This window comes from Atractosteus spatula, chromosome 17 (assembly GCF_055471065.1).
Source record: "Atractosteus spatula isolate fAtrSpa1 chromosome 17, fAtrSpa1.hap1, whole genome shotgun sequence".
In the NCBI taxonomy this organism is placed as follows: domain Eukaryota; kingdom Metazoa; phylum Chordata; class Actinopteri; order Semionotiformes; family Lepisosteidae; genus Atractosteus; species Atractosteus spatula.
In genome coordinates, this window is record NC_142722.1 from 13292643 (window position 1) to 13313440 (window position 20798).

General features: G+C 39.6%; 3 protein-coding genes across 3 annotated transcripts; 2 read left to right on the forward strand and 1 right to left on the reverse strand.

The window, feature by feature from the left end:
• The first annotated feature begins 1389 nt into the window (after positions 1–1389).
• LOC148819164 (glutathione S-transferase theta-3-like) lies at positions 1390–7901 on the forward strand. Its single transcript, XM_088936110.1, has 5 exons — positions 1390–1566; positions 3260–3347; positions 5590–5740; positions 6522–6698; positions 7340–7901. The coding sequence occupies exons 1-5, from the start codon at positions 1455–1457 to the stop codon at positions 7535–7537; spliced, it is 726 nt and encodes a 241-aa protein (XP_088792236.1). The 5' UTR covers positions 1390–1454; the 3' UTR covers positions 7538–7901.
• A 1003-nt stretch (positions 7902–8904) lies between these two features.
• On the forward strand, positions 8905–15066 carry LOC148819165 (glutathione S-transferase theta-3-like). Its single transcript, XM_088936109.1, has 5 exons — positions 8905–9094; positions 12724–12811; positions 13604–13754; positions 14105–14281; positions 14711–15066. The coding sequence occupies exons 1-5, from the start codon at positions 8917–8919 to the stop codon at positions 14909–14911; spliced, it is 795 nt and encodes a 264-aa protein (XP_088792235.1). The 5' UTR covers positions 8905–8916; the 3' UTR covers positions 14912–15066.
• Positions 15067–18105: 3039 nt separating this feature from the next.
• On the reverse strand, positions 18106–19092 carry LOC148819166 (taste receptor type 2 member 40-like). The gene has a single exon (XM_088935460.1). The coding sequence runs from the start codon at positions 19090–19092 to the stop codon at positions 18106–18108; it is 987 nt and encodes a 328-aa protein (XP_088791586.1).
• Positions 19093–20798: the final 1706 nt, after the last annotated feature.

Below are 20798 nucleotides of genomic sequence, written 5' to 3' on the forward strand. Positions count from 1 at the left end.
AAATAAATGTGCAGCCTGGAAGGTTTGCCCATTAAGCAAGATATGAAGGTCACTTTTGGTTGTACTATAGGTGCATAAAAGTAAAATGCAATTTTATTCAGTTCACAGGGAATAACAGAAGTGAGGAATATTCTTACATGAACCCTATAAAGAGAGGTCCCAGCATGGTTAACTAAAGAGTTTTTACTACAGAAAGGTATTTTTCTCCCGCAGCCTCCCATCTCACTCAGATCATCACTAAAACCCGAGTCGGGGTCCCTTTTCCCTCATACTTTATATCATTCAGTGCCCCTTCCCAAACCAAAGGTCGTTTCAGCTGACCGCTTCATTTCTGTCCTGCTGTGATCCGAATGAGAGAACATGTCGTCTGTTTTTGTGCTTTTTAAAATTACGGTATAATTATCCTTCATGTATTGGTGCTTAATTATATGCACGTTTCGATGCTTTGCATTGCGCTTCAGCATAACCTGCAGTTAACACCTTGTAAATCAGGGGTCTGCCTTTCTCTCTCACTGCTTTCTAGATTTATGCTTGAGAGCCCAAACCCAAGCCACACACGAAAGCCTCTCAAGCCACTGTAAACGCCCTGTTCAGTACATTTATACTGTGTACTGACGCTCATTCTTTGTCTTCAACACGTGGCCATCGATTGAATTGAATCTGTTTCTACAATCATTTTTCCAGTTATTTCAGTCATTGTGAAAACTTCCATGAAATGTGTACAAGGCTGTTGTCCTTCAGGGTTAGAAGTAATTATCGTGTGTTAAAAGGCGTTTAGAGTAATAAGGAATGTTACATTTTAACAAAGCAAACACTAGACTGCGTTCACAATGTATTAAGCGCCGAATTCAGGCGTGCATTTTTAACTACATTAAAATACTAATAGCCGCCAGGCAAATACTAATAGTTGATAGCAAATGTTTTTCAATGCACTCGATATGCAGGAGCGCTCGTATTCGTGTGTGTGTTATTAGCATTTCTTTCACAAAAACCCGAGCTGAGCTTTTATACAGGGCGTTAAAAAGTTACATTCTTGTTGCATTTTAAAGTTGCATCTAACAACACATTGTATCTTATGTGTATAGGGGGAAAAAAAACTTTTGATCTGGTTTCGTAAGCGTGGGCGTGCAATATACCACAGTTCTAAATGTTTTAAAGCTGTTTGTTTTTAATGCAAATCTCAAATACAATCCCAGTAGTGGTAAAATACTGTATAGTTACTAATTAGAAATTACTCCCTAAATCACCATTACTTTAGTTGTAGTGTCGTTTTAATGTAGTTCTTCTTTAAATGAAAGGATATTTAAAATTTTAAAAAGCAGAAGTAAGAGTAAGAACACACTAGGGGAGCTGCTGTGTCACGATGGGTTGGTCGTAAAATGTAGGTTTTACAGAGAACCAGCGAAACCAGATTTGAGCTTTTCCCTGTAGTGCGGTGATATTCCAGCTTCAGGATGGTTCTCGAACTCTATCTGGATCTGTACTCTCAGCCGTGTCGCTCCGTTTACATGTTTGCTAAGAAAAACAACATCCCTTTTGAGCTCAAGAACGTCAAGCTGTTTGAAGGTACGGAAAAAAAGTCTGGATGAGCGAATATTTGATTTGCAACTCGTTGCAATCGTCTTAAAACCAGCAGTCGAGGTCAAGTTTATGCTCTAATTGCCGAAATGTCTCAGTCGCAAGATTTTAAAAGATATATACAGTATACAGTCCGGTTGATGAAATCCTGGGTACCATTGTAGGTTCATATTTTTACTTTTACTTGTGCGATCTCGGGACCAATGCAAACATAGACTAAAAAGGAAAAAGTTGCATAATTACGTACTGTAGGGTTACCACTGAAGATCCGTGTATTAAGCAGGAGCAGTAGTAGGCATACCTAAAGATTCGTTAGTTTTTTTACAGAAAACTGTAAACTAATCGCTACTAATAAACTAATCCTGTTACTAAATTGAATCTATACTGTAGTTAGGATATATATTATATTATTATATAAGAATAAATAATATATAGTAATCGATAAACATCAACATGTTTTTCAGAACATAGCCTTAATATGTTAGTGAAAGCTCATATGCATGGTATTTAGTCCATATAGCTTGTATTAAAGGCAAGAAAAAAGTTCTGTTGACGAAATGCTCAAACATAATTAAATCTTGCATATAACAATATCAAAAAAGCAGAAATCAGACTAGAATCAACAAGGAAGTTCCATCAGGCGTTAAGATATATTTCCGCAGTTCCAAAACATTTTGTGGAAGGAAACTGTGATATTCGAACCTTGAAATGCATTGATCTGGAAAAAAATAAAAGCCATACAGATTAATGATGGATGATTGTAAAATGGTATCAGACCTTTAGAATAAGGTTCTACAGAAGACCTACTGTATGTCCTGATTAACCCTGGTGAAAGCTGTAAATTAAAAAAACAAACAATTATTTCCATGCACTTGAAGACGTTTGGATAAATCCTGAGCTGTTTCGATTTAATTTTTTTAAATTTGCCTCTTTTGTTGGACATCTGTGCAGCACCACTGCTCTTGAAGGGATCAAGACTGACTGGAGTTGTCTGTACAGTATACATTTTAGCACAAAAGCACTGCTGTTCTTCATCTGTGTGCAGTTTAATGTAGGGTCATGCTTATTTTCATAATGTTGTGATGGACTGAAACATGATGACAATACAGATAAAAACTATCCGTGACTGAATTCATCCTTTCTGCAGGATGTCACTGGCAAGACCGAACAAGTGACTCTTTTTACTAGTTCCTGGGTATTATTCTAATCAGAGTCAAAACTTCTACAGGCTAGAGTCAGAGAAATTGACACTACCTGTTGTGTCCCTGAATCTTTCCATATATAGAAGGCCGTGATGTAGGTTCATTTACTTGTTTGTGAGGTGCTCTTTACCTGGGCATATTGAAAGATGTTGCAGCCGGACAGAGAATTAACCTTGAGGAGCCAGGTTTTGGAAGATTAAATCATGTCTGTCATTGTATAATTATTTACATGTAAGGTGTTGTATGTTTTCCAAGACCTGCTATCAGTACAATCAGGTATTGCATTCCTGTTAGGTACTATATGCAGGTACTGTTGCAAATCAGTAAATTTTGGTCCCGTCCACGCACACAAATGATGTGAATCAAGGAACAATAACAGCTAATGAATACAAAAGTGTCAGTTTCTCGCTATGACAAATTGACAGATCTGTGCAGGAATGTTTTTCCCCCCAATGTCCTTGAACTATTTCACCCCTCAGGCCAACAGTATGAGGAGGATTTCGGAAAGATCAATCCACTGAGGAAAGTCCCAGCCTTGAGAGATGAAGACTTCCCCTTGGCAGAAAGGTCAGGAAGATCACATTTTCCAGTTACAGCTTGGGAACACAAAGGTGCTAGTGCTGGCCATGTGCCTCTCGGTATTCGTGTAAGAAAGCATGAGTGAAAGTATTATTTCATTTTAAAGAAAAGATTTGAGTTTCAAAGGGCTCTCAGAAAAAAACTGAAGTGAAAACAAGGAAACAAAAATAGCTACTAGGACTGGTTTTCATGTCATGTGTTTGTGGTATGACACAAGGGTTTCCAATGTAGTGGCTAATTTATCAGAATTATTTTATTCTTCTGGGTTTTTTTTTTTACTGTACTTTTATGAAGGGGCCATCATGCCCTGTGGACTCCCTGTGATTAAAAGTCACCGGTACAGTGTTTAGTGATATGAAATTAAATAAAAAGTAATGTTTGTTAGAAGTATGTTTACAGCAGGGGTGTCAGAATCATTTCTCGGAGGGTCTACTGTTTCATGGTTGTTGTTGCAAACAGAGCAATCAATGAAACAGTAACCTGAATTTGTTTAGCTGGACATACGGTATCCAGTGTGTTTCATCGACTTTTACAGTTCATTACTTGCCATATTCATTTCGTTAAAGGAACAGTTACTTATAAAACATCTCACTGGTTATGATTGTTACAATTGTGCTATCCCAGCATTGCAGTAAGTCATGCAGAAATTGAATTCAACACCCCTGATTCATTGGGATAACAAGTACATAAGCTTAAATCTAAAAAACACAACCCTTTAAATAAGTCAGATCACATGCACATTCACTTTCAATCAAAATATAAACTTCATTTAAAGTTAGATTACCATACAGGTCTGTGTTAGTCCATCAAATCCAAAACATTACCGGAAAAGAAAGTCCTTCAGAGATGTGTGGGAGCAGGATGATATCCTCTGAATAACCTGGAGCTTCAAGATGTAATGTAAGGTTAAAGCTGGTCAGATCTTAACAGTCCGTGGTGAAGATAAACAGATGTATTGTTCCACCATCCTCTGAACCACTTGACATAATCCATATACAGTAGGTGTGGGCGTATATCCATTCAAACATAGAGTTCATTTCAATTATTATCTAAAATGTTCCAACGGAAGACCACAAGATAAAGTTTCCTCACAAAAATAAGAAATACCATGCAATGTTATAGTGTGCCCATTAAGATAACCCCTTTATATATTACCAGACCATAGAATGGGTATTGTCTACACAAAAACATTCAATTAACTATAGTGCTTATCAGGTACAAAAGAGTCCGCCTTTGTTCTCTTTCCCATGAGTGAGCCTGACCTTCTGAAATGAATTGGAACAACAGGTTGGGCTTCCTGATTATTTAATGAAAGAGAGGTGGCTGAAAGCAACCAACTGGCCTCTTCTTTCTTAAAGTGCCACAGAGCACACACCAAACTGCTAAAAGGTTTAGACAGCAATAGTTATGTGTCCTTATGGAGCAATGTTACACTGAGCAGTTCATAAAATACCTCCTTGTACAATCACAAATGCCTGCTTTTGCAGACGTACACTAGCCTGAAGGTCAAAATGTATTTTTTTTTCCCCAGGTATTATAGGAAACACTCCATACTGCAGCAGCAGTGTGGAGGTGTGGTTAGGTCTTTGAAGTCCTAAAGTTTTGGCTCAAATGCCAGGTGGCCCAGCTGCTATAAAGGAAGGCCTTTCACTCAGAGAGCTCCAGTGCAATGGAGCTGTATAAATGGGTATCAGTGTACATGTCTTTGGCCAAAACCATCAGCCAAATAAGTTAACATTTTTAACATTCTACCCCTTCACTAAAACCAGAAAAAATGGAATTCCACTAAAAATTGAATTTCTGTTCATTTATATTAGTAGTTCCAGCTGTTATTCCTACTGTACGTCTGAGTAAAAGTGTATTTAAAGTACTTGTTTACAAATTATTGATCTTTTCTCAGGCAGGCATGGTGGTGTAGGCATTAGCATGGCTGCCTCATGAGGTCCTCAATTTGATTGCAGACTAGTGCACAGAGGTTCCCTGTATTGAACAGAGTTTTCTCAGTTTCCTCCTAACTTCCAAACATGCTGGTTAGATTCACTGATAATTCCAAATTTGGTGTGTCTGTGTTCTTCTTATCGTGGACTGGCGTCCCATACGCGAAGGTGTCCCGTCTTATGGCTTGTGTTTCCAGGGTAGGCTCCAGGTTTCATGATCCTTGGCACGAATAACATGCTTTTCAATATGGAGTGGTTCTTTTTTAACTCATTTGTGCTCTTCTGTGCTGCAGCATTGCGATCCTTATGTACCTGGCTGAGAAATTCAAGACCCCAGACCACTGGTACCCATCGGACCTAAAGAAAAGAGCCAGGGTCAACGAGTACCTGTCCTGGCAGCACACTGCAGTCAGAGCTCATGGATCAAAGGTCTTCTGGTTTAAGGTGTGATCTTGAAGGGAGATTTCCAGAATTAAAAAAGTTTATCTTTACTTTCCACTCTGTACTTTCCCCTTTTGCTGAGTGGACTGCCCTGGACCTCAAAGGTCTGTAGGATGTTTGTAATGAAATTACTGAATCTGTTTAATTTCATCTTGATTGGCTGCTTCCACTCTCTGGAAGAAGTGGAGATAAGATAGGAGTGGAACTCTTGAGGTGTACCTGGGATATAAATCCAGTAAGTGATGTAAAGATGTGTTAGTGATGCAGGGGATTAAATTATCCCTCTATTCTGCACATCAACCCTGACGAGACCTTGTTCTATTATGATCTTATGTGTACATGGTCTTCATGGTATTTTCCATATTAGTCTATGCACAATAGTTAACTTCTGCTTATGTTAACACCACCTTCCAGTTTTGCTTCCTTCCATTCTTGAGACATGGTCATGAATTTCATTCTCCATTAATTAGTGCCTTGAATTACTTCAAATCTTACTTTGATAAATATGTGAAGCAATTCTGTGTTTTTAGAATAGGACCTGTTTTCACAGAAGTCAGACATTAATTCTTAAATCAGTATTGATAAATCTGAAAACATTCTTTTTCAGACCCTGGATTCCATCTTCTCAGATTGACGTGTCTGACTCTTTTTAAAGATTTTCCATATTGACTAGATGCTTTGGTTTCCTCTCATGGTGAACTCTAGACAAGATAACATATAAGAATTGAACTAATGCATGTCTCATGCTTATGTTAAAATGTGTTTAATTGTTGTGCTCTTCCAGTTCATGATTCCTATTATAACTGGGGAAGAAGTTCCCAAGGAGAAGATGGACTTTGTTTTGGAGGATCTCAACATGTCTCTGAAGCTGTTTGAGGAGAAGTTCCTGCAGGACAGGCCTTTCATCGCTGGCGAGCAGATCTCCTTGGCAGACCTTGTGGCCATAGTGGAGATGATGCAGGTAAGGTTAAGGGAAGGTTACAGTTACATGGGAAGGACGTAGCCCTTGAAAAGACATGCAGTTTGGCCCTTGACTTACTTGTGCATTTCCCAGAAAGTTTAGAATAATCTTACCTGTTGTACGGAGGCTACCTGACCTGTTAAAGGAGCAGCAACCTAGTGAAGTGGAAATCTGTCACAACAAATGGTCATTAGTGCCCCATTTAAAAAAACGTGTCATATAATTATTTTATTCAAATGTAATCCTTGTATTTCAACAGGAAATATGTTCCATGAGATCTTCAATACGAAACATTATAGCGACTGCTATGTCAGTCCCCAAATTAGTCCCTTTGACTAAACATCTGAGTAATTTAAATTCAGAGCAGCTTTACAGCTTGGCTTCATCAGAATCCCAGCCACCAGCCAAGAACTGACTGTAAGGTCAGCGGAGGAGCATAAAGGGAATGCTGGGAAAAGGCCGCGTTCCTTGGTCACATTAGTATTTGGTTGGATGCGACTTGAGATTGGTCCAAGCTCTTTAAAATCTGTTTAGAAATCCAGACATTTCACAACTCGGTCTGACACTGATTACCCTGAAGATTGTGGCTTTCTTTCTTCTTGGGACATGACATCTTACCCTAGTTTTCTCGTGCATTGTAGCCAGTAGCTGCTGGTCTTGACATCTTCGAGGGGAGGCCGAAACTGAGCGTGTGGCGTGACCGAGTGAAGGAGGGAATTGGCAAAGAGCTCTTCGACGAAGCTCACGCGGCCATCTTGAAAGCCAAAGACATTGGCCAGATGTTGGACGAGAGCAAGCTGGAGTTCTTCAAAGCCAGGGTCAAGAAAATGTTGAATTGAAAAGCCTTTCTTCATTCTTTCAGGACAGGCTTGAACCTCAAACTGAATGTCAAGAGAAGAGAAAAAGGGCACCCACAGGGAGATTCAAAAGAAATTTTTTTCATAGTAATTACAGCAAGGTGACATTTTATGTAACTATATCTGGCATCAAATGGAGTTCCAAACAGATGCAGATATGCAAGTAGTATATTCTCCCCAAATACACTTACAATAAAGTAACAAGCTTCATTGAGTGTCCTCATCTTTGATAATATCACAGAAAAAGAACCAGCTATAAGAAATGTAGAGTACCCATGTTTTTAAATGTCCATATGCTGTAAGACATGTATTGCAGAGTGCTTTCAACTAAAATGCTTTTAAAGAAGTTTTCCTTTTTCATTCTTTTAGAAAGGCCAGATGTAATCTGTTAACAGTACATGGAAATGGCACTATCTGAATGCATACTTCCACAGTCATGTCAGATGTTTAAGATGCAAGGCTGGATTGTTCACCTATGGCCCATAAGAAAGAATTATTTTGTCAAATTGCCCTGAGGTATTTTTAAATCTGAAAGATCAGATTGTATTTATTGACCAGAGCATATTGGGGTAGCTGTGCTTTGGTTATGGTCTCGTTATTACAGCTGTGTTTTCATGGGACTTTTGTATTTAATGAGTGAAAACAGAGTTATAAAAAAAGAGATCAAGACCATTTCATTTACTTAAATTTGAGAGGACCAAGCAGTAGTTTGGTCACAGTCCTTAGTAAATGGAGGGTTATTATAAGATTACAGTTATTAATTCTGCACCTTCCTTGTATTTTGCCCTCTCAGACCTAGGTTTCCAGATCAATACACCACAACTACACCTGTAAACCAACTGGTCACTGGTCTGCATACAGATTTACTGCAGTTTTGCATTTTCTAAGGTAGCACTGAGCTTGCCAATACCACCTGTTTCCCCTGTAAAGTCTGTGTCAGATATCAGGTTTAGTATTTGGGATCAAACAATTATATTAACTCCTAATATGAAACACGTATTTATGGTTTGGATTGAAATCCAAAAGGGTACTCAGAATCACCAAGTGTGCATTCCCCTCCTTTATCCTGTCCATTATCCCACTAATTAACTTATGATTAACAACTGGAATCACTTTGCGTCCACGCCGTCGTACTCATTACATACAGTACTGTACATTTTACGAAGGTCTTTTTATCTGGAGATGTGCAATTGCCCTAATCAGTGATTCAAAACGTATGCAGATGTCTGAAAGTCTAATGTGCAAAACTGCAATGTGCTGGGAACAGCTAAGAAAGTGTATCCATGGAGCCAAAGACTTGAATGCAGTGAATAAATAATTGGCATAGACGGTAGGGAGGCGCTTTCTCTTATGGGGATAAGATGGTTAAGCGGGACGTGGGATTATTGAGCGCTCTTCATTGTTACAGCTGCTCTCGTACAGGCAACATGGTACTCGAACTCTATCTGGACCTTTTCTCTCAGCCGTGTCGCTCGGTTTACATATTCGCGAAGAAAAACAACATTCCTTTTGAGTTCAAGAAAGTTGCGCTGGCAGAAGGTAGGGTGAGAAAACCATTGTTTACAGGTTTTTTAAAATTATTTTAGGCTTGATCTTGTCGATATCCTAAAGAGTTTTGCAGAATAATACGATTCTTTTCCCGCAGCGCCAAATATCTGAAGCTCGCATTTGTAACTGACTGCAGTCCGCTAATATCCAAAAATTAGAAGTGGGTAGCTGTTGGTCTTAAACACAAATAGTCGCGCAAGTAAGTATTTAACCGAATTCACAATTGTAGGGAAAGTAATTATTAAAACTGCACGAAAGTCAGAGTATTCCGTACTCGGTTCGTAATTTCGGTGCTGGTATGTTCTTAAATCTACACCTCTTTACAATGTCAAATTAACACGCCGTGAATCGAGAATCAAAAACCTAGGTAAACGTGAGTGGATCAGTATGTTTTAGCTTTTTAAATTTGAGTATTGCCGAACTTTGGAGCCCAGTGCTTCAAAACGTTTCGTTACTGAAGGGGCTAAAGGGATTCAAACAACAGCAATTTGGTATTCTGCTATACCCCAATTTTGAGATTTGTAGCTGTCTTGCTGTAATATAGCTACAGACGTTGCAAGGCTTGTAACTTTGAGAACTAACTGCCTTGGCCATTAAGCCAAGGCACTTCACCGACTTGAAAAGGAGTGTAGTGCACGTCCGTTTGAATGATTTAGATAGTAACACTGGCGTGGCGCATAGTAAAGCTTGGGACGCTATTTCGCCTGTCGTTAACAACGGAGCCAAGGGAAATTAGCTGGGCACCCCCCTTTTCCTTCCTGGTCTGGGTCTTAATGTGACTGGAATGTGCTCGAAAGCGATGTTGCGGTCTTGGTGAGTGTAGCATTGCAATCCCTTTATCTGCTGCATGTTGAGACGTTATTCTAGCTTTAGTGAAGTGAAAAGCAAAGCCAGCATTTGACACGGTACGACGGCTGAAGCTGCAGAACAAGTCTTATGAATGAATGACGTTGACATGCAGCGAGTGCAGGCTATTTTGCCAAAACTAGCAATTTCTTTAAATCACTACTTCGAGGACTCGAGCAAACGGTGGTATAAAACAAAACAAACAAAAAAGGATATTCGGTTTTCAAGTGTTCACCACACGATGCCCATACCTTTCAGAAGAGGAACAAGTTATAGGTTTATTCCATGCTGAAAACCTGAAGAAGGCTTCACAGCCGAAACGTTGTGTTTTCTCTCTTCTCTTTTCAGCATAGAATAAACCTGTTACTCGTTCTTTTCAGAATGTTTTTTTTTCCTGTTGCTTATTAAAAAGTGAGTCTGGAAATGTTGGGGGGGGGTTATGGTCCTGAAGAGAATAGTAAATAGCGCAGCTTTCGCCCAGTTGTGAAATGCTCCGGTTGCTTTTGCAGATCAATTCTCCAGTACAACTCAATTGCCTTTGAAAAGGCAGATATGTGTGTGAAAGGTATTGCAGTTCAACTGGATCAAAGGTACAAGGTCAGTGCTTCACTCGCAACAGATGAGCGCAAGACTGTAGGTCGTTAACATGATTGGGGGGAGGAATCCTGCTGTGTCGTGGTAACTGCTATATCGCTCGCTTTCCAAGAGAAAAGTGTTTTTTTTCCCCCCCCGTTTTAATCCTTTATTTAATAAGAGATGGCGGCTGAGAAAAAAATTCTCACTCACGATGACGAGCTGGCCAAGAGATTCAGGCCATTGCTGTGCAGCAGACAACGCGATGAAGGAATTCCAAGAGAAAAGTAACACGACGAGCTGGACGCTGTACTCCATCCTCTTTTTGGAACTTGGAGGCTTATAAAAAAATCGGCCTCCTCTGGGCGCTATCGTGAGGATGCCAGCGCAGTCTACAGCATCAATTAGGGAATGTTTGGGAATGATTGGGGGGAGTGTTTAGATCACGGTACATACAGAAGTGCGTTTACAAGGGGAAGATATACAGCATAAGAAAATATGACCTGTTATTTGATGAAACCCCCGTTTGATGGTCTTCATAATGTATGGCTGGGAAAAGTAATGAATGCATTCAAAAACTGTTTCAGTGCAAACGCCACTTCACTCATTGCAGGGCGCTGAGACTTTACTGAAGCGATCGGAGTCGCCAACACGGTAAAATTCGGCACCGATCAAGGAATCTCACTGCACAGTTCGAGTTTCTGTCAGCGCTGAGCTACGACAAGCTGTGTTAGCGAGATTGAAACTGTATCTTTTAAATAAAAAAAAAACTAAACTTTCCTTATCTCCGCAAAGCTTTAATGTCAACCGGATCCCTGAAGAAAAGGGACATTTTTTTTTAAGGTAATTGATTTGGTCTGTGAGTCGAATTCTTAGCCCCCAGGAGCTACAGTTACTTAACAGGATATAGTTCCGTCCTGTTTTAATGAAACTGAAAGTCCTGACTTTTGTCAACCTGTTTACCAAAGTTATCCGATTAACTGAGAAATCCCGCTCTAATAAAACATCATCATTGTGTATTCTCGCAATTCTTTTAGGGAGTCTAAAAGTTAATTAAATTAAAAAAAATCTGAAAAATATCGAGTTTTGAAAAAATGACTAACAGTAAGATTTTTTCTGAACAGTAAAAAAGGAGACCTTATCCCTTTCTCATTGAATGCAGATGACCACACCGGTAGTTCTATGTGATTATCAGAGCCATATTTCTGGTAGGCTTAGAGTTACCATGAGCCTTATCATGGAAGCACAATGTGCAAGCTGGGACTACGCCCTGAGTAGCACTCCAGTTGTAACGAACAGTTCTTTCCGGACCCTATGCGGACGACACAGTCCGACGGAGTGGGGAAACACTAGGGAAACGTCATGCAGGAAAACGGGGCTGAAGACAGGGGGGCGTGTCCAAGGTGCGCTGGTGCACGGGGGAGGTGTGGCCGAGGCGAACAATCCGAGAGAGTAGTCCTTAGGGAATATCCAAAACACAAGGGTAAGTCCAAAACCAGAAGATCCATCAGAAGAAAGAATTAAAACCACGAAGGCCGGGTCGGAACCGGCGGACGGGGAACAGGAACGGGAACAGAGGTTAAAACCTTAACGGGACCAGGCGCTTCCAGGTCCCGGACTCGCACGATATGGAAATCAGATGCAGAGCCCGGATGAGCGTCAGCGCCTGGCTTTTAAGGTGGGCTGGGAATAGGGAACAGGTGCAGAGAATAAAGTCTTAGTGAAAGGGCTGGAGCACCCTTAAGGAGGGGGGACTATAGTCGTGACACCAGTCCATCACAGCACACACGACAGGCACAACTGGGGCACCAAGTTACTCCATATCAGGAGGTGGGAGGAACTGGACCACCTGATGCAAACTTAGGGAGAACATGTGAACTCCTTGCCATCCCCTCTAGAGCAGGGTATTGCAAATGGAATTGTTTCTAGGTAGGTCTTTATTTGTAAAAGGCACAAAATATCTGGTAAAGGTTTCAGTTACAATATGGTGACAAAACAACCACTTGCACTACACACAAAACATACCCCAGGTGGAGCTCAAACCCAACACCAGGCTGTGCTGATCTCACACGATTTGAAGCTCAAAAGTGTCTTGCCTTAGCAGTTAAAAGCTGTTTATCTTCGAGTTCTGGATCTTATTTTATTCCTTCACTTCCTTTCCCAGCTATGTCCACTTCACACCATCTTTCCTCTTTTCATAGGCCAACAGTATGAGGAGGATTTCGGTAAGATCAACCCACTGAGGAAGGTTCCAGCCATGAAAGATGACGCCTTCACCTTGGCAGAAAGGTCTGAAACCTTCTGGAGAGCAAGAGTGTTCAATAGTCAAAGATCGCGATGGCGTCACTGGCTCTTCTTCACCCTGGATTAGTTGGCACTGAGTATTGAAAATTAAGAAATATGGAGGGAGATTTACTCTACTAGTGCCTGGTGGGGTTGGACACTAGGTTTTTCGTAGTCTTTTCATTTTGAACTGAAGGAGGGTTACCTCGTAGCATCCTGCATTTTTGATAGATAAATGTACAGCATAAGGTTGGAGTACATGTATAGCATATAGAGAGTAGAGTTTATTGTCATGTGCTCAAGTGCACTGAAATGCTTATTTGCATGTGTGCTTCAATACAAAGACATCAAGGAAACGCCAAAAACAAAAACACAGAACACTGGCAGCAGCAACAACAAGTTAAATAACATACACCGTAGAGAAAAAATAAACATCAGTGTGAGCCAGTGGTATATACTGTACAATTTTTATGTTCCACAAAAAATCTAAGTCACAGTTTCTGTAAAATCCTTTAAAAGTCTGCATTTGAAAGAGAGGAAATGTCCCTTCACTTTCTGAATCGGGCAAAAAAAACAACAACTTGCCGACACCCTATTATTCTACAGAAGAAATGTGAAGAATTGTAGTTTTTGGTTTCTCTGTGTCCTAAAAATCTAAAACCGCTGCATTGATCTTTTTTTTTATATGGTGGTTTGCGGATTTGTTGGTGTTTGGATGGTCAAATGGATCATTTGAGGTCAATTGGTTCCACTTTTTTTTTTTAAAAAGCTGTTTTTTGCTGCTTTCCTGTGTTGCAGCATTGCGATCCTGTCCTACTTGGCTCAGAAATTCAACACGCCAGACCACTGGTACCCCTGTGACCTACAGAAGCGGGCCAGGGTCAATGAGTACCTATCCTGGCAGCACATTGCGATCAGAATGCAAGGGTCCAAGTACTTCTGGTTCAAGGTGCGTTTTGGGAGCATTGTGAGGTCATCCCAGTAAAATTATGCTGAGGTGCTTTTAAATGAGTTGCATAAAACTAGACTGTACTATGAGTCAAGCAAATAGCAGACATTCAGATGTTGGTATTTCATATTGATCACCTGAATGTTTTGTTGAGCTTCTTTTTGGATCAGTACATATATTTTACTTTTAAATGTTAATTTGGTTGCCTTTTCATCACTTTCTGCAAACTACAGTACTTTTTCAACATTGGCAAAAAAGGTCTCTAAACCTTACTCCAGGCAAATGAGCATTCACAAATCTCATTTATGAATCTGATGCAAGTTAAGTAATGTTTAACTGTGCTGTTTCAGCTCATGGTTCCCATTATAACTGGAGAAGAAGTTCCCAAAGAAAAGATGGACTCTTTGTTGGAGGATCTCAACGTGTCTCTGAAGCTGTTTGAGGAGAAGTTCCTGCAGGACAGGCCTTTCATCGTTGGTGAGCAGATCTCCTTGGCAGACCTTGTGGCCATAGTGGAGATGATGCAGGTAAGGATCAGGAAATTCCCGACTGTCTGAAATACTATGAATAATGTACTGTATAATTCTCATTGATTTTGTTTTTCAGAATAAAACTGATTTTAAAAACCTTTTTGGAACTTTTTAAAACAACTATTTGGAAACCTGTTACAGCAATTTTGTGCTCTTCCAATGCATCATATGTTAATTGTATAAAAGCCTCTCTTTTCACTTAATATATTGCAGTCTTTATTTTAGGGTAATTCCTTTTAAGTCAATTGTATTGCACAAACATCTGAATCTTGTAGTCATTGTTACAGATGAATCGGTGAATAATCAAAAGATTTGGTGTGTCTTCAGAGCTGCCGGATTATTTAAGTTGATGTTAAGAGTCCACATGTTTCTTCCGTGCTCAGCGTTGTCTAAAGAGGAATCCGTCTGTTCTCTCATGTTCCGTAGCCTGTAGGTGCTGGCCTTGATATCTTTGCGGAGAGACCAAAGCTGAGTGCGTGGCGGGACCGAGTGAAACAGGCAATTGGGAAAGAGCTCTTTGACGAAGCCCACAAGACCATCATGAATGCCAAGGACTTGCCCAAGATATTTGAGCAGAATGGCATGCTGGAATTCCTCAAACCCAGGATCCAGAAAATGTTTACCTGATTCAGACCTGCAGTTGTGCTGGGTTAGGTTGAGTTGCATATCGAAATTTTACATTAATGATTATAACTGTGCTTCCTTTGTATATCCAAAGCGTGGTGAAGGTGCCATGAAAAAACATACTACAATGTTCCCCTCATAAAGCATATGTACCTAAAGAGCAAATTTATGGTTGCCTATTTTTTTTTTACCTCCTTATACCTTTAGATTGCAAGTTCCAGTCGTGCATTCATCATGGAATTAAACCCAGTGGAAAGACACGCATTAATAATGGAGAAAAGCCAATGCCGTAAAAAAAAATCTGTAGTTTTGATTTCCCCTTGTTGTGACTTTCATGCTTAACTCATGAAGGGTGCCTGGTTTAAACCTGACAGGGGCCTGTGCTTTCCCTGATTGGGTATTATCCTGCAACAGAATGCACTCCCACAAGGCATCTGCTGGGACTGGGACACAGCTGAAGATTAATCAGGGGATCTTGGATGAGTGGAGGAGGAGATGCAAATGAAACCAATGGTGGCTCAGTACACTGGGGGATATAATGGAATCCTACTGCAGTAAAATTACTGTAGAATGAGGCAGGATGACATGAAGCCAGAGATAAAAAAGCAGGGGGGGGGGGGTAGTCCCATGTACACATGGGCTGACTGGACAGCATTTGAACTGAAATCATGCTGTAAGCATGTGAGCATGAGGGTTCAATGATAAGGGTGGGGGAGGCTGCACAAGTGTTCTGTATCACATGAACTCCAGACTGCTTCTGCATTCACACTTACTTCTCCTCACTATGTTACACTTAGGATATGGAAAGAATCGTGATTATGGACATGCTGCACTAACATCTATTAAAGTAAGTTATCTGCAAATGAATCCAAGCCTTTTACCAAAGACAGGAGGACAGTGGCTTCAGCCGTGGTGACTGGGCCACAGACTCAGTTTATCCACAGCTCTGGTTTTACTATGTAAGGAAGATGCTTGTACAGTATCTTCACGTCTCAAAGTGATAATCTTCAGCTCTTTTAAGACCTTCCTATTTTTCTTTAGTCTGAATTCACATATAGTTGCCTTTCAGGTTAATGTGGTTACATGAAGGTTGCCTCAATCTTGGACCAAAACAGTATTCTTTAACAGAAAGCATGGATGCATTGTTGTAGGAAAAGCCGTATTCCATGTTTGATGATATATCTAAAAGACAACTAATGCCAGTTAACGATGTTTTAAAACAAATCTCTTAGAAGGTTCTCTTTTTACACGCTTTGATGTGAAAGGGCCAATATGAATAATTTCACTTCTCAGATCTTGTGGATTCAGATTGTAAGCGCAATATATTGCTTTACTTTTATTTACAGTATTAAATATTCACAAAGATACATGTATAGTATGCAAATATTTTCACAATTTATAAGGTACAGTTCAACGTTTGGCACAATTTAAGTATCGTTTAGTCTTTATCATTACTAAATCTACATGTTCTAAACCATTTCTGTTTGTTTCTTTTTAGTAACATTTTACTTCACTATAAATATTTTAATATACATTTATGACTGGCCTCTTTCAAAAATCATAATAAATCAGTAGCCTTTTAATTTAAATAGGTTTTCTGAGCACCTAAAATATTTGCTGAAAGCTAATGGTATACGGTAGATCCCTGCAGATGAAATACCTGCACATACAAAAATAATCAAACAACAGATTTAATAACTGTCTCCTGTTTGTGAACTTGTGATCTATAAAGCTGTATTCCTCTCCTTTATTTTTGATTTAGTTAAACAAAGGAATGCATGAATCTAGGGCTTTAAGAATAAAATAAAATCATGCAAAAAAATAAAGTTACATATCCAAAACCTATTTCTTTAAATTGATTAACTCACCACCTGCCAGGCACATTAATCACAGCAGCTGAGAACGTCATAAACTGGATGCTTTGCTACTACAATTCTTTGGCTCTTCATTATTGAGCCAGCTTATATGTACACAATATGATACAGTGAGCAGACATCTCTGTTAATATTATTTTCTAGCATTCTGATGTACTACATGTATTTGTACACAATATACAGTATGTTATATGTGCAGTCATTCCCTAATTTTATTGGTTAAAGAGCAGTTCACATAAATAAATCAACAAAATTAATGATGCAAATAATTTACAAAATAAAATAGGCAATGTCTAATGCAGACATACTTTATCAGTTCACTGTGAAAGTCTGAGTTTGCTGTAATATTTGTGTTATAAAACTTGGTACTGTAATACAGTAAGCATCCCACTGAAGACTGGATAAAATTGTCAACTTCATGAATTATGCAGTTTAAAATATTTCCTCTCTCATACCAATAAACCATGGAACATGTCACACATGTAAAATCTATATTAAATAATTATAAAAATGTTCTGTGTTGAACTCAGCGCTGTTTGGTAATAATTAAACTGCCTTTAAGAGAATCCAAAAAGGACAACATGTTAACCAATTAATAAACAAAATTACATTTTATCATTGCAATGTATGTTTTTTTCTCTCCCATGCTGTCAAGCAATTTTAGCAAAATTAAAAAATATTTTTTTTAAACTGGAAAACTTGAGACATTTTGCAATAGACCCCAGCATTTTTTAAACAGATAAATGATGCAAAGCCATCATTTTCTGCATGATTTTGATATCTATCTTAAAAATTGTATGCCTTAATATATATATATATCTTTCTTAAAATACAGTATGTCCAAATAATGTGCAGATACAGAAGTAATGTCTCCAGAATTCCCATACTGTATACCAGTCAATCTTGTGGGGGTAGCACGGTAGTTTGTGGTTAAGTCTGTCATCTTACAGCTCTGAAGTTGTGAATTTCATTCTGTATTGAGGTACCTTTTCATGTGCATTATGGGTGTTGCTATTGGTTTCCTCCAAGTACTCCAGTGTCTTCCCACCTCCAGAAGACAAGCTAGAAGGTTAATTGGCTACTCTAAATAGTCCATTCCATGGTAAAGGGAAGAGAACTCTCCTCATAACCATCCCTGTCAGGAAACTGTAGCTCTAATACAGACTGTTTCTTAATAGTTTTAGCAGATGAGAAGATACTAGGCCGCCTTAAAAGCAATTTCCCACAGTCAACCTAAACTAGAAGGCAAAATAATATTGCATTATCCTTGTTACACATAAGACAACAAAAAGTGGAATCCCACTCCTAAAGAAATCATGCAATTTAGGTCAATCTCTCACTGACTCTTGTTTCATTCTGAGGTTTCTTGCAACAGCACACAGTGGTGAATTTCTCCTTGAGGTTTTTGTTGGTGGTGGTCAAAAGTATTCCTGTAGCCATGCAGAAGAAGGACATGTTCGGAATAAGAATCTGGTTTGCCAGTTGGCTGGACTGCTTCTGTATGAGGAAGCAGATGAAAGCAATGCAGATCGTCAGCAAATACACAAAGACCAGCGAGAGTATCATTCTGACGATGAGCAGGTAGGAGTCTCTGCTCTGAAACTTATTCTCGTTTTTCTTCATCGACCTCGTGTGTTTCCAGAGATGAGACACGAGCTGAATGCTAGTGGTCAGCATGATAGCCAGAGGTATTGGGCAAAGAAAACACAGGAAGATGTAGAGATAGGCATCTGTGTCTATGGGGCTTGAAAAATTCACCTTTAGGTCAGGGCAGTCAATGTTAAGGGTGCCGTTAGCTGTGGTGTTTTCTGCATGAGATGGCAGCTCAAAGAAGAAAAAAGGGGCGTACATGATCAGGCAGCCTAGGACGCTGAGTATGAGAGCAGCGTTGATGACACTCGAGATGTTCCTCTTGACGATGATGAAGAAAGCCATGGGGATGTTGACAATCTTGACGCAGTAGAAAACGCACAACCACGTAATGGACCAGAAACTCAAGCAGGTGGTGCTGAAGAACACATACAATATAGTTCGGACCACAGTGTGCAGCTCCTTCATGCAGTGCAGGTCAAATTCTATGGTGAACAGGTAGCCGAATGCAGAGATGTCCAGCAAGATGTTGGAGGAGGAGATGCACAAAATGATGAGGTCCACCGTCTGATATGTTTTCGACTTGCACAGCTGGTGGGACACCACTCCAAGGTTCCAGATGTTCCATGCTATCCCCAACAGCACCAGCAATCCACAGCAGAGCAACAAGGGTGCATGGGGTTGCAAGAGGATGTGGACCTTCTCAACCAAACTGCTCATCTCTCTCTCCTTACAGGGCCTGGTCAGACTGGGCAGGAGCTGTCTGAATCGAGTCTGGGCTGGAGCTCTGACGTTCGCCTCTAAGGAGAAAGCCGAGTTCCCTGCTGGCCCGATAATCGCCTGACATTGGCCATGTAAATATCTAATTTTCCTAGCTTTTTTTGTATTTTCTATTCAAAACCTGAGAGGGACTAAAAATAAACAAATTGGGATAAATAAGCAAGAAATGGTTGAGTCATTGATGAAGAGGTCTGGCATTAACTGGAGTTAAACATATACAGTTTGATGCTGATTTGTGGTTCTTCCTTTTCATAGGAAGCATCGGGAAGTGTGCATTTCGAGGGAAAGCTCTGTAAAGGATTGGCACAAGCATTCCCATAGTCCAGAAAAAAAATAAGCTTACCTTAGTGCTTTCAGAAACAGCAATCTCACAGGGTATCACTGCATGAAAATGTAATCACTTACTCAGGGACACTCAAGGGACACATTTTTCACACAAGCACACCAAAACATCAGTTCGGTGCCAAAATATCATGACAAAATGTACTTAGAAGATTTAAATACACTGCAAGAGTATTGGAAACCAATAGAAAGTAGATTTAATTCTATTTGCAAATATATTTCCTGGCCATTGTTAAGATATTGTAAAATACTATATATCCAAGAAAGTACTTGAATTTCTTTCATATCTTTTTTACTATGGGTTCAACTGGAAGAGGCCAACTTTTGTTGTCTACGTAATGCTTTTGAAGCAGGATGCAAATACTTTTACAAAACATGATTGCATTCATTTACAAAACAAAACACCAATAGAGACTCTTCATAGAAGACATCTCAGTGATTTCCACCACGAAAATGCATAAGATTGAATACTCTGCAATACAATTCGCTCTTTGGACATTATTATTACTTTAATTGGTTGATGCATGTCTTAAGCTGTTGATATTCGAGCATTCTTGGTAAAGAGTTTTACTCCGGGGTACAACAGCAATGTCTCTGCCGTGTCCTGCTTTTTAAGTGTTGAACCCCAAATCTTCCTTTCAGCAGCTTTCCTCAAAGTCAATGTGTCATATACAACATATTTTTTCTTTACTAGGGGATGTCCTCTCACCTGCTTTTAAAGGTGATTACATTACTCATCATAATAAGCATGGTCAGTTGGAGTGATTGTCACCATCTGGCAACCCCTAACCTCTAAAAGGGCACAGACAAATAGATACTGTATGTGTGTCATTAGGAACAAATAGAGGTTTGTTTTGGTAGTTAATATCTCAGTTAGCAACATTATTGCAGAAGCAGGACAATCCTTCAGCCTAGACTTAAATGCAAAGCTTCCTCTGCAGAGACAAGGATTTGATTTGTTGAATGGTGTCCTGCTAGTGCTAAGAGGAGTTCAATGATATTTTGTCTTTGCTGAAACAACTCCTTCCTCTTCTCCATCAGATGAACTGCAGTGCAACTGCTTTGTGTTGTTATAATTGCAGATAACGATTGTTTGAATACAGCAAGGGAGTTACTGTATTAGGTTAATAACTGAAGATAACAAAGTTGTACCTGTAGGGCTTTATGAAACATAAACAGGTTAATAAACCCATGATTTTTCACATCAGGATCTAAAACAGAGTAATATGGGTTGAAACTCAGTACAGAGGAGGAGCTTATTTGGCCTAAATTCAGAATTCATCGGACTCCCTAAAAAAGATTCC

Bases quoted from the DNA above. Each gene is read 5' to 3' on its own strand.
- LOC148819164 (XM_088936110.1), top strand. From the start codon at position 1,455: ATGGTTCTCGAACTCTATCTGGATCTGTACTCTCAGCCGTGTCGCTCC. The intron at 5,741-6,521 runs GTGTGATCTTGA...GTGCTCTTCCAG, and splicing joins CAAAGGTCTTCTGGTTTAAG to TTCATGATTCCTATTATAAC. The intron at 6,699-7,339 runs GTAAGGTTAAGG...CGTGCATTGTAG, and splicing joins CCATAGTGGAGATGATGCAG to CCAGTAGCTGCTGGTCTTGA.
- LOC148819165 (XM_088936109.1), top strand. From the start codon at position 8,917: ATGGTTAAGCGGGACGTGGGATTATTGAGCGCTCTTCATTGTTACAGC. The intron at 9,095-12,723 runs GTAGGGTGAGAA...CTCTTTTCATAG, and splicing joins GAAAGTTGCGCTGGCAGAAG to GCCAACAGTATGAGGAGGAT. The intron at 14,282-14,710 runs GTAAGGATCAGG...CATGTTCCGTAG, and splicing joins CCATAGTGGAGATGATGCAG to CCTGTAGGTGCTGGCCTTGA.
- LOC148819166 (XM_088935460.1), bottom strand. From the start codon at position 19,092: ATGAGCAGTTTGGTTGAGAAGGTCCACATCCTCTTGCAACCCCATGCA.